The following is a 13,400-nucleotide window of genomic DNA, read 5'->3' on the forward strand; positions in this document are numbered from 1 at the left end:
AGTATATACACAGTGGCAGCTCAGAGGCTTTACCCAGCAACATCTCTGTTTTAGGGTTTTGCAGTGTGGCATGTTGGGACTTCCAACAGTGAAGCTTAGGAGACTGGCTCCCAAAAAGGGAGGCTGGTATCCACATAAAAAGACATGCCAACTACAGTGGACAGTTTCTAAACTACGGTAATATTTGGTGCTAGACAGGTCATGGAGCCTTGACTATACGGAAGTACATTCATTTTGAAATATGGCTCTGGTCATCAGTCTGGAGTAGAGGGTAGGGTTTACCCAGCGGGAGTCCCAAGTAAATGACCTGGGGACCAAGGCTCAGGTCTTGGGGGGAAACAAGCTCAAATCAGTAAGGATACAGAGGAAGGCTGCTATTTGGTAGACATGGGTAATCTAGGAATTTACCAGGGAACACAAGGTAATCTTAGGGGCAACAAATAAATCCAGCCTTTAATAAATCCATCTACTCCATATACTAGCAGAGTACTAAGTAGTGTCAGTTGGGTTCTTAGTGGCTGAAGGATGTGATTGGGTTGACAAGTACCAGGTCTTTAGCCCTTATCACTAGACAGAGTTTGGCGAAGGCAGGGACCTTAGTTGTCCCTTTGGTAAAACTAGCATCATCATGTCTTGACAGTGTTTCTCCTGCTCATCTGATATACACCAAATAATTTTGTTGGGGTAATACGATTTTACTGGCCTGGTAAGTGTTGGATGATATCTCTTAAGCTATACAGCAGTTGGGCAGAAATGAATGGGAAGAAAATGAGGGTAGGTAAATGTGAGAAGCCAAGTAATCAGAAAATGTGAAACTTCCGATAACTGCCTTTGGGGTCTGAGATATTTTAGAATTTTCAGGATTGAAATAATTCAAAGCCACAGCACTGGGAGTTTTCCATATATTGTGTATCTTTAAGAAACAGTAAGACTGTCTCAGAGACTTTCCACTCTGTGAGATTACTGACATTGATCCAACATACCCACAAGATTAAAACATTTAATAGAGAAATCATAATGATAATAGTTCTGTCTTCAGAATTTCTGGATAAATCAAATTTCAAAGGCTATAGCTCATCAATCTTTAAGGTTCAAAATATCAATTAATTAAAAAAAAGACAATTCTGACCAAATTGGATAGCTTGCATCAGTAAGAAAGTTTATTGAAATTCATTAGTGAATGAGAATAGAAAAGTTTTTTTTTTCATTAAAGAAAACTTTCTGGTAAAGTGAAAAGAAGAAATACAGAAACCACAAAACACCTTTTAGACACCTTATTTTCAAGGAGTGAACCTATTTCCATAGACCATTAAGACTGAAGTGTTTTGGTGATTTTGTTTTTCATGCATCTGTACATAATGATCTGTGTAAAGGGAGACTCTTTCCTCTTGATGTGGCTTAATAGTGTTTCCTGGTTTCCGATTCAACCACAGATGAAAGGACTCTACCATCAGATGCCACCTCTTCAATAATTGTCTTGATTACTCTGGGTTTATTAGTATCTGTATGTGAATCATGAAAAAAAAAGGAATTTAGACTAAGCGATTTGTGGGGTCCTTACTAATTAATCAAAATTTCTAAAAAAAAAAAAAAACTACATTAAAAAAAAGAAAGTTCATTTTTTACGTTCTTAAAAAAAGATTCCGAACAATGTTTAAGCAACAGCATCTTGGACTATGACATTTTTCCTTCAAGATGGATGTCAAGAGTACAGTTGGCTAAAAAATGCAAGTGGGAATCTTCTTTGAGATTTTAATTTTTAAAAAAGCTCTAGAGCGTAAAAAAGCAACAAAACCATCACCGAAAGTTAAAACTAATTTTGATTACCCCAGCTAGTTTCTGCTGACCTTGGTGCCTTAGAAGAGAATTCTCCAACCGACCCAGAAGACGAGGATTTGTAACTTCCATTGGCGATGCCGCCACCGTAGCCGCCGCCGGAGCCCTTGCCGCCGCCGCCGGGGGTCTGGCCGCCGCCGTGGCCGCCGCCTGGGGTCTGGCCGCCGCCGTGGCCGCCGCTGCCGGGGGTCTGGCCGCCGCCGTGGCCGCCGTGACCGCCGTGGCCGCCGTGACCGCCGTGGCCGCCGTGGCCGCCAGAACTACCAGGAGGAAGGGTCCCGTTCGGTTACCTCTAACTTTTTGAAAAAGGGTGGGTCGCTTTCCACGTTATTGTTACTTTAAAAATAAGCAAAACGTGTTTCGAGAGGGAAAAAAACCCCAAAACCCTGTCAAGTATGGATTCTAAAATCCATTACTTAAAAACAGTTTTATGTTGCACACGACCCTAAGAATCATATCCATGGGGGGTGGAAGCTGTGGCTGCATACGCCCTTTTCTTGCTTTCTCCCTTCTCCTCCCTTTCTCCCATCCTCTGGCACTTCTTTGGGTCTTGGAAAAACCTGGCGATTTAGAACATTCAATAAAACCAATTGGGATAATTTAAACATGTTAATGATTCACCTTCCTTCTCCTTCTAGCAGGCTGCGGTAGGTTTGAATTTCATTCTCCAGTCGGATCTTAATGTCCAGGAGTTGTTGGTACTCAGCATTCTGGCACTCGGTTTCAGCTCGAATCTGTTGGAGTTGTTCCTCCAGAGAGGAGATCTGGCCCTGAATCTGTGAGAGCTGCACACAGTAGCGACCTTCTGTTTCTGCCAACGAGGATTCCAGGGATTGTTTCTGAAAAAGAGGAGAGCATAGATGGTGACTTAGCGACCTCACTGTTCAATTAAATACAGTGAAGATTATTTAATCATTTAATAAGACATCAAATAGAAGAATAAAGAAAATGAATAGAATTTGTGTTTTATGTTCAATGGCAACATTTTAACTTAAGCATGTTTAGAGCAGGGCCGCTAAGACTTCTCTCCTGTTAACAAAGAGCTCCAATTTTATTTCTACTTTCTTAACCCCTCTTTTCTCTTGAGTTGCATAGAAGTTATTTCAAGAGAGAGAATTATTAACATACCAGGGCTAGTTGGGACTGTAGTTCGATTTCCAGAGCTTGAACTGTTCGTCTCAATTCAGTAATCTCAGATTTGTAGCTGGACATTTGTTCAATGTTACTATTGATTTCTGTAGTCAGTTCCTTGCTCTAGAGTATTAAAAACAGGGGAAAAGATGAGAAAAATCTGAAATGATAACCAAACGTCCACTGGCCTCATTATGAAGGAAGATGAATTACCTTTTCATTGAACCAGGCTTCAGCATCTTTGCGATTTTGTTCAGCAAGTTGTTCATATTGGTTTCTCATGTTATTCAGAAGTTCAGTCAGATCAATACCTGGGGCAGCATTCATTTCTACGTTTACATCACCAGTGGACACATTTTGAAGGTCTTTCATTTCCTGTTTGAGGAACAGAAAAATTTAATGACTGCACCATGACCACAATGAACCCTTTTCTTGGCTGGGGGAAGTATAACTTTTTGCATCACCTCTTCATGGTTCTTCTTCAGGTAGGCCAGCTCTTCAGTCAGGCTCTCGATCTGCATCTCCAGGTCGGTCTTGGACAGGGTCAGCTCGTCCAGCACCCGGCGCAGGCCGTTGATGTCGGCCTCCACGCTTTGGCGCAGGGCTACCTCGTTCTCATATCTGAAAAACGCATAGTACAAATACTGGATATAACTTACATATGGGAGGTATACTTGGGCTGAGACTGTTTAAGAAGCAAATATAGAGTTGAGTTCATATCATGGCAACATTCATTGTATACCAATTCACATAGGGATATTAGTGGTTTAATGCAAAGAAGCTTAGCAGTTACTTTAAAATGCATTTTTTTCTTTTAATATTGCCCAAAAGGTAATATTGAGATTGAAACATTTTCTGACGACTCCAGTACCGTTTAACTTTGCATGAACTCAAGAAAATGTAAATGCTGTTGTGGGCGTCCAAAGTCATTGTTAAAAGCAACTCATGTAGATTATAACCCTTACCTTACATTGCTCCTAATAGGTAACTATTAAAGACTTTGAAGTTGGAAAAAAAAAAAAAAAGCAACTCATGTATCTGTTACAAGTGTTGTGCCACATTCACTTAGCTTACTTTAATCTGAAGTCATCAGCTGCCAGCCTGGCGTTGTCGATCTGAAGCAGGATATTGGCATTGTCAGTTGTTAGACGGAGGATCTGGAGGGAGAGGCAAAGAAATCAGATACAGATATGGCTTTTATGGTGGCATAGATGACCTGCATTTTTATGTTCTCTTACAAAATCTTACAAAATATAAAACATTGCAGGATTACCCAGATACTTAAATTTGAGTCATTCGTTCTCTTGAAGTTTCTATACTTTGCTATTTCTGTATTGTCCTTTTCTGAAAACTAACTGCAATTATAAGCTGTGTTCCTGCATGTGTGTTCCCCTACTTTTATCCTGGGTGATTTCCATGTATTTCAGCCAACTTTTGACTGACTCATACCTTTCGGTTTAACTTGTTTTAAATACATATTCTAAAGGAATACACTCTGGGCTGGCTCACAGTAGGTACAACTCACAAATTCTCTAGGGGCAAACTATCCCATTTCCATCCTGGAGAATTCATGTTACTTGTCATTGGTAATGAATATTTTTTTTGTTATCAATCTGAATAATATTTTGTTTTGATTCACTTAATAATTCTTTTAGTTCCTGAATTTGTAAATGATCTAGTATTTTAGCTATGGACTCATATACTCATTAAAACCTAAAAAATTCTCAGTAATCCGCCATCCTGTAAGATATGCAACACATGTGCTGAAGATTTCAATGACCATCTCATCACAAATATTGACCTTTGATAAGACTGGATTGTTTTTGGAAGCAAGAAAGTAACATAGGCAAACACAGTGAATAGCTACATTGTGGTTAATTTAGATTCATCTGTTTGAATTACATGGATAAAAAATAGGCTTAAAGTTGGATTTTTAATATGAACCTTACCTGATTTTTAAGATCTTCGATGATTTGGTAGTATTTGCTGTAGTCACGGCGCTCTCTCTGGCTTGAGTTGCCATACTTTTCATACCACTCCTTGATTTTGCCTTCTAGCTCGTAGTTGGATTCTTCCAGAGCCCGAACTTTGTCCAAGTAGGAAGCCAGGCGGTCATTCAGATTCTGCATGGTTACTTTTTCATTTCCGGAGAGAAGTCCACCATCTCCTCCAAATCCACCCCCATAGCCTCCAAAGCTGCCTCCACCGAAGCTGCCCCCACCAAAACTGCCCCCACCAAAGCTGCCACCTCCAAAGCTGCCTCCTCCATAGCCCCCACCAAAGCTGCTGCTTCCACAGCCTCCACCAAAGTTACCTCCACCAAAACCTCCTCCTAATCCTCCATAGCCACCTGATGAGCCCCCAAAGCAGCCTCCACCAGAGCTCCCACGACTAAAAGAGCCACCGCTGAACCCCCCTGAGCTAAATCCTCCACCAATGGAGCTTTTGCTGCTCGAAATTTTGTGGGATGATCCTCCTCCTCCACCTCCTCCTCCCCCACTGCGGGAGGAAGAGTATTGCTTGCTTGAGCTGTATCGAACAGACATGGTGATGCTGTTTAGCCCAGGGAATGCTTGCTACCAAGGACAGTAACAAGCCTTTATATACTGAGAGGGTGTGTCCCACATGTTGTTAGGGTTTGCTTACTTGCATGGTTTTCTTTTTGCCAATTTAGCATCTTTACTTATGATTGCATACATTATCTTAAGTAATAACCAATTCCAATATGTATGGTTTTGAATTTGCCCTAAGAACAAACAGGAGTTTTACTATGTTGAAATTGAAAATGGGCGTTGTTCAGATGAGCTTATGTTTCATTATGCTTTTTCACCTTTTGAAGAACACTGAGCAACTTAAATCCAGTTTTTTTTCTCAGCACTAATCTAGATTGCACAGAATGTTTGCAAAGTTTAGAAAAAGAATTTTAGCTACAGAATTATAGTTGAAATAAGATTTTTTTTTTGAAATTCATGTTTTAAACAGTTTTCATGAATTGGAACAGCAATTAACATAAAGTCTGCCAGAATCATGCTCTAATGGAGATCTTGTAGAAAATTGCAAGCAACCAAAAAGAAAAGAAAAAAACATATGCTAAACAATTTCAAAAGTTCAAAAGTTGCCACATATAAAAAGTTAAAGCCATAAAAACACAATTAGGAAATGTGTGTGTATATATTTATAGGGAATCTTTTAATTTATTTGGAGAATGGAAGTATATTGATACTTTGCTTAGGGAGTTGGAAGTGAGTAATGATTTAGGAATCTGCTAATTTAATGGTGCTATTCTTTTTAACCTTAAAAAAAATCTAAAATCATGAAGTTATTCCGGATTTTTTTTAACTTTTAAATTCATCATAGTGAAGGCTTATTTGAAGACCATAATGCAGAAATTCTTAGCATGAAAAACTAACCTCCAGTACTTTCTTTACTCTAAGTTTGATTGATCCCAGAAGGGAGAGTTTAGATATGTTATGATTGTGATTAAAAATTTGTTGCAAGAATGTAAATCCAGATTTTTAAAAATTTAAATTAGTGTGTTAGTTTCAGGGGTCAAGTTTAGTGATTTATCAGTTGCAGATAACACCTAGTGCTCATTACATCAAGTGCCCTCCTCAATGCCCATCAGATTGGAGAATGATACTTGCTCCAACAATTATGATCTGGACTGTGAACATATATATCCAAGCTAGATTCTGTTTCTCAAAAAAAAAAAAAATTTCCTTGGATGCACCATATGTAGAATTTGGTGTAACAGTTTGTCTAGTGAAGTATTTAATTAGGACTTTAATACATGATATAAAATTATTTTTTATCTACCCATAGGCTATGACATTGCTATTATTAAAAAATGTGTTCATGTATATCATATACACATTTTATAATTACACAGTGCCATTTGTGATCCTGTGATTTTATAATCTCTGAAAAAAGCTGTTGAAATAGGGATGGTGATTATTATCTCTAGTATATAAAAGAGGATGTTGAAGCTGCGAGAGGTTATGGTTTTGCCTAATAATATAAAATAGGTGGTTGAACTGAGATTAGAAACTTGGTCTTTTGATGCCTGGCTTTTGGCTCTTTCCTCCTCTACCAAAGTGTCTATATACTCTACTCTGGTGGATTTGATCTGATGGAATTGAATGCCTCTGTTTCTTACCATAAGCTTCTCCATAGGGCAAAAAACAAAACAAAACAAAAAGTACTTGGAAGTAAGAAAATACTGAAATCGTGTAGTATTTGGCACATGATCTTCTCTTACTAGTTGCTTTTTTGTATTAGATTTATAGTTGCACAGTCTATGAAAACTGTAGAAATAGTTTCTTCAGGGAAAGGGAATGTGGTTGGGAGTGTTAATGAAGAGCCGATTGTTAGAGGTTACTACCCAGCACACTGCAGCTCTTCCAACTTGTTAGCACATGCAAGTGGGGCAGTAGTTAAAAGAAATAATGAAACCCAACCATGGGAATTGATGCCTGTCGAAGATAGCATGTGGTAGAGGAAGAATCAGGATAGAAAAAAAAGCATTCCAGTAAATTCAGAAAGGATGTTGAAGCCTTGATATTAATGAAAGCAATTCAGAAAGAAACCATTTTAATTAAAGAGAGATTTTGATAGATTTTACCTGCAATTATCACAAATTTTGGATCTTGATCTTACCAGTTTTGCTTGAGTATTAGCTTTTACTCTTTTTTTTTTAACCTTAGTAGGGAAATACAAAATTTCAATCTATTTTCAGTTATTTAACAAGTGGTATGAAGAAATCTGTTACAATCATATTAAAGAGTATGTGAAAGGAAACAGTTGCATGAAAGTACATGGGGACAAATACATGTATAGAGACTCTTTTAATACCGACTGTAATATTTAATTTAAATCACCTTTAAGGTTATTATTGAAGATTACTTACTAACCTGCATACTCTAGAAAATGATCTGTTTTAATTTGTACCGTCATTTGTTGAAATCTGCCTTGGCAGGAGTGAAATTACAGAGGTGCCATGTAACAATTCTACAGCTAAATTGGGTGAAAATTTATGACTGTCAGTTCTAGTCTTGGCACCATTTATACTTGATTGCCATAATCCACTGTAACTGTAATTTTGTTGCTGTTGATTTTTATTTTGTCTCTGTAAGGAACATTGATAGGTATTAGGAAGACAGAGAGATGAGTGAGATTCAGCTCTTACCCTTAAGGATTTTGCTAATCCTTACAATCTAATTGAGGAGACAAAACATACATTATCAACCTAAACACCAGGTGAATGGTAAATGAAGTGAAAGGGAGGTGGGGTGGAGAAAAGGAGTTAACATTTCCTGAACATCTCCTGTGTTCGAGATGGTTTACTCTTCTTTAATCCTCCCCAAATTCTCTATGATAGGTATCATTAACCTCATTTTATAGCTGAAAAAAATTGAGCTTTAGAAAGCTTTAGGAATTTGCCCAGAGTAGCATATGCTAGAGCCTGGTTTTGAACCAGACCTATGTAGCTTCAAAGATCCTGTTTTCATGATGCTGAACTGTCGTTGTAAGACTGATGAGCAAGGAGTCTTATTGGAATAGGGTCATCTGATGAGATTTCATGGTGCCAGTGGAGTTTAAGCTGAGTCTTGTAAAGGATTGATAGGATTTTTCCATGGGTGCAGCATCAGAGAGAGGACACTTCTGGGGAGTGGGGACTATGAAAATGCCAAACAGGTGGAGACTCTTAATGGACCAGTTTGGCTGGAACAGATCATCTATATTTATTAATTTCTCTTAACAGATTTTATTGAGCACCTGCAATATTCCCTGGCGATACACAGGTGATTAAGATACATTTCCTGCTGCTTAAGGAATTTGCAGTCTACTTGGAGAGGGAAGCAAACATACCCACAAATCAGAGATTATAATCTAGGGTAATCTGGGCTACACTTGAGGCATGGACAGGATGTTGAAGTAGTGTAAGGAGGGGTTCCAGCAGTCTTGTGGTGTGTGTGTGTGTGTGTGTGTGTGTGTGTGATGTGTGATGTATGTGAGGGCATAATAAAAGAAGAGTGAAGTTTGAGAAGTTAGTTTTAAGATGGGAATTTGAATTAATACCAGGATATTCATGTAAAAATGTCTTTCAGCAGTTAGGCTCATAGGACTACAGTTCAGGAGAGAGATCAGAGCAGACTTCAGGATAGGTAGGAAGGAATTTAGAAAGAAATGAGCAGAAGGTCTAAGCCTGAACTTTGAGGGATGACCACTTTAGGGGCTGGGAAGAAGAGCTAGAGAATAATACCGAGAAGGAGGGCACCTGTAATAGGGAAAGAGGAAGAAGAATCATGGAAGCCAAGGGAGGAGGGAACCCAGATAAGTGGGCTGGTCTGCAGAGTGGTCAAGGAGAAAGGAGATTGAAGAAAGACTTGATTTGGCAGTTAGGAACCACTGGCATCCTTCCATGGGGGAGATTTAGTGGAGTTTGGTGGGGGTAGTCCACAATGTATACCCAGTGTTAGAATTGACCACTTTGCTTATTGTATTTTGTTTTCATGTAATCCTGTGTATTAATTTCTTCTTTAATTGCTTCTGGATTTGGGATCATGGTTACGGCGGGTATAAATGCTATGCTCATGGGGTTAATTTGGTTGGGGCTCTTAAAGCATGTTGTTGATTCAGCTTTGTTACCAGCTTGACTTGTCTCACTGTTGGGATTTGGATCTTTCCTATTTCTTCCTTATTTTGCTTCAAGTAAAATTCTCTTTAGAAGTTTCTAGTTGAAAATTCTATTTGCAAGTTTCTTTCTCTGATTAATTGAGATATAATGAGTAATTTAGGTAGTTACAGAAAGATGACTCTGGTAATGCAGGTTATGTCTCAAGATGGCAGGATTGATGAGCTAAACGTTTAGAATTTTCTACTGTTTATCACATAAAGTTTGAAAGTTAGACATATTTTGCTTGAATGATCTGTGACTTTGTGTAAATTGCTGAATGTGCCTTTGTGATTACCACCCACAGAGTCAAAGCCATGTGGAAAGTCGTACAACTGTCTGATGGATTTGGTACCCTCCTCCCAGAGAGCCAAGTAACTAGGCAGTAATTAGTAATTAGCTAAGATATTGGTAAAGCCCATGGCTTCTCATTGGAAAACATCTGAAATTCAGGGCTCTAAAATCTGCAGACACTCCCATGTCACACAATTTTCCTGAAACTTCTGGGACTGCACTGTGATGGAAGCCACAAAAATATGGCCACTGCATGCAGGCTTTTCAGTGAATGTAGCAGAGTGGTTAAGTGGGTGGGCTCTGGAGCCAGACTGCTGGGGTTATAACCCACGCCCCACAACTCACTGTGTGGCTTTATGTCGGTTTCTTCATTTCTAAAGAAGGAATGATAATTTTGCTTACCCTGCAGTGTTGTAGTGGGAGTTAAATGAGTTAAAAAATGTAAAGCATTTAGAACAGTGTTTGAGAGACATAGAATAAGTGCTTAAGGCATGTGTGTTTTGATTACTGTTACTGAGATCTGCTTCTCAGAGCCTAAGCCGCTGTCTAACCCACAGTAGGCCAGCAAAACATGAGAGAATGAAAGGATGGTTAGAAGTTGGAAAATGTATACCGAAGACGAAAAAAATGGCCAGGGAGGGTGTGGACAAAGGAAAGGTGTTTTTTTGTTTTTTTGTTTTTTGTTTTTTATTATGTTATGTTAGTCACCATACAATACATCATTAGTTTTTGATGTGGTGATCCACGATCCATTGTTTTGGTATAACACCCAGTGCTCCATGCAGTACATGCCCTCCTTAAATACGTGCCCTCCTTAATACCCATCACCGGGCTAACTCATGCCCCCACTCCCCTCCCCTCTAAAACCCTCTTTGTTTCTCAGAGTCCATAGTCTCTCATGGTTCATCTCTCCCTCCGATTTCCCCCCCTTCATTTTTCCCTTCCTTCTCCTAATGTCCTCCATGCTATTCCTTATGTTCCACAAGTAAGTGAAATCATATGATAATTGACTTTCTCTGCTTGACTTCTTTCACTTAGCATATTCTACTCCAGTCCCATCCATGTTGATGTAAAAGTTGGTTATTCATCCTTTCTGATGGCTGAGTAATATTCCATTGTATATATGGACCACATCTTTTTTTTTTTTTTAAGATTTTATTTATTTATTTGACAGAGAGAGAGAGACAGTGAGAGAGGGGAAGTGGGAGAAGGAGAAGCAGGCTTCCCACTGAGCAGGGAGCCCGATGCGGGGCTCAATCCCAGGACCCTGGGATCATGACCTGAGCTGAAGGCAGACGCTTAACGACTGAGCCACCCAGGTGCCCCTGGACCACATCTTCTTTATCCATTCATCTATTGAAGGGCATCTCAGCTCTTTCCACACTTTAGCTATTGCGGACATTGCTGCTATGAACATTGGGGTACATAAGGCCCTTCTTTTCACTACATCTGTGTCTTTGGGGTAAATACCCAGGAGTACAATTGCTGGGTCATAGGGTAGCTCTATTTTTAATTTTTTGAGGAACCTCCACACTGTTTTCCAAAATGGCTGTACCAACTTGCATTCCCACCAACAGTGTAAGAGGGTTCCCCTTTCTCCACAACCTCTCCAACATTTGTTGTTTCTTGCCCTGTCCATTTTTGCCATTCTAACTGGTGTAAGGTGGTATCTCAGGGTGCTTTTGATTTGAATTTCCCTGATGGCTAATGATGATGTACATTTTTTCATGTGTCTGTTAGCCGTTTGTATGTCTTCTTCAGAGAAGTGTCTTTTCATGTCTTCTGCCCATTTTTTGACTTATTTGTTTTTTGGGTGTTGAGTTTGAGAAGTTCTTTATAGATCTTGGATACCAGCCCTTTATCTGTAGTGTCATTTGCAAATATCTTCTCCCATTCTGTGGGTTTCCTCTTTGTTTTGTTGACTGTTTCCTTTGCTGTGCAGAAGCTTTTTATCTTGATGAAGTCCCAAACGTTCATTTTTGCTTTTGTTTCACTAGCTTTTGGAGATGTATCTTGAAAGAAGTTGCTATGGCCAATGTCAAAGAGGTTACTGCCTATGTTCTGCTCTAGGATTTTGATGGATTCCTGTCTCACATTGAGGTCTTTCATCCATTTTTAAAAAAATTTTTTATTGTTATGTTAATCACCATACATTACATCACTAGTTTTAGATGTAGTGTTCCATGATTCATTGTTTGTGCATAACACCCAGTGCTCCATGCAGAATGTGCCCTCTTTAATACCCATCACCAGGCTAACCCATCCTCCCACTCCCCTCCCCTCTAGAACCCTCAGTTTGTTTTTCAGAGTCCATCGTCTCTCACGGTTCGTCTCCCCCTCCGATTTCCTCCATTTCATTCTTCCCCTCCTGCTATCTTCTTTTTTTTTTTTCTTAACATATATTGCATTATTTGTTTCAGAGGTACAGATCTGTGATTGAACAGTCTTGCACAATTCACAGCGCTTACCAGAGCACATACCCTCCCCAGTGTCTATCACCCAGTCACCCCATCCCTCCCACCCACCCCCCACTCCAGCAACCCTCAGTTTGTTTCCTGAGATTAAGAATTCCTCATATCAGTGAGATCATATGATACATGTCTTTCTCTGTTTGACTTATTTCACTCAGCATAATACCCTCCAGTTCCATCCACGTCATTGCAAATGGCAAGATCTCATTCCTTTTTGATGACTGCATAATATTCCATTGTATATATATACCACATCTTCTTTATCCATTCATCTGTCAATGGACATCTTGGCTCTTTCCACAGTTTGGCTATTGTGGACATTGGTGCTATAAACATCGGGGTGCACATACCCCTTTGGATCCCTACATTTGTATCTTTGGGGTAAATACCCAGTAGTGCAATTGCTGGATCATATGGTAGCTCTATTTTCAACTTTTTGAGGAACCGCCATACTGTTTTCCAGAGTGGCTGCACCAGCTTGCATTTCCACCAACAGTGTAGGAGGGTTCCCCTTTCTCCGCATCCCCGCCAAATCTGTCGTTTCCTGACTTGTTAATTTTAGCCATTCTGACTGGTGTGAGGTGGTATCTCACTGAGGTTTTGATTTGGATTTCCCTGATGCCGAGCGATATTGAGCACTTTTTCATGTGTCTGTTGGCCATTTGGATGTCTTCTTTGGAAAAATGTCTGTTCATGTCTTCTGCCCATTTCTTGATTGGCTTCTTTGTTCTTTGGGTGTTGAGTTTGATGAGTTCTTTATAGATTTTGGATACTAGCCCTTTATCTGATATGTCATTTGCAAATATCTTCTCCCATTCTGTTGGTTGTCTTTTGGTTTTGTTGACTGTTTCCTTTGCTTTGCAAAAGCTTTTTATCTTGATGAAGTCCCAATAGTTCATTTTTGCCCTTGCTTCCCTTGCCCTTGGCAATGTTTCTAGGAAGAAGTTGCTGTGGCTGAGGTCGAAGAGGTTGCTGCCTGTGTTCTCCTTTAGGAT

General features: G+C 39.5%; 1 protein-coding gene across 2 annotated transcripts; it reads right to left on the minus strand.

Annotated features, from left to right (window-relative positions):
* Positions 1-1,138: 1,138 nt before the first annotated feature.
* Positions 1,139-5,552, minus strand: KRT10 (keratin 10). Of its 2 annotated transcripts, none has more exons than XM_021703909.2 (8): positions 4,917-5,552; positions 4,042-4,124; positions 3,432-3,588; positions 3,181-3,342; positions 2,965-3,090; positions 2,458-2,675; positions 1,848-2,096; positions 1,139-1,502 (listed from the first exon to the last, which is right to left on the minus strand). In XM_021703909.2, the coding sequence occupies exons 1-8, from the start codon at positions 5,511-5,513 to the stop codon at positions 1,496-1,498; spliced, it is 1,599 nt and encodes a 532-aa protein (XP_021559584.1). In that variant the 5' UTR covers positions 5,514-5,552; the 3' UTR covers positions 1,139-1,495. The 2 variants fall into 2 exon arrangements, with proteins under 2 accessions (XP_021559584.1, XP_021559583.1); XM_021703908.2 differs by having other exon boundaries at positions 1,828-2,096.
* Between the last annotated feature and the right edge of the window lie 7,848 nt (positions 5,553-13,400).

The sequence above is a fragment of the Neomonachus schauinslandi genome, chromosome 15, assembly GCF_002201575.2.
Source record: "Neomonachus schauinslandi chromosome 15, ASM220157v2, whole genome shotgun sequence".
In the NCBI taxonomy this organism is placed as follows: domain Eukaryota; kingdom Metazoa; phylum Chordata; class Mammalia; order Carnivora; family Phocidae; genus Neomonachus; species Neomonachus schauinslandi.

What these genes read in the sequence shown, in the direction of transcription:
- KRT10 (XM_021703908.2), bottom strand. Translation starts at nt 5,513, where the DNA reads ATGTCTGTTCGATACAGCTCAAGCAAGCAATACTCTTCCTCCCGCAGT. An exon ending in TACAGTCCCAACTAGCCCTG is followed by an intron (nt 2,676 to 2,964) that starts GTATGTTAATAA and finishes CCTCTTTTTCAG; the next exon opens with AAACAATCCCTGGAATCCTC. An exon ending in CTGCTAGAAGGAGAAGGAAG is followed by an intron (nt 2,097 to 2,457) that starts GTGAATCATTAA and finishes TCCTCCTGGTAG; the next exon opens with TTCTGGCGGCCACGGCGGCC.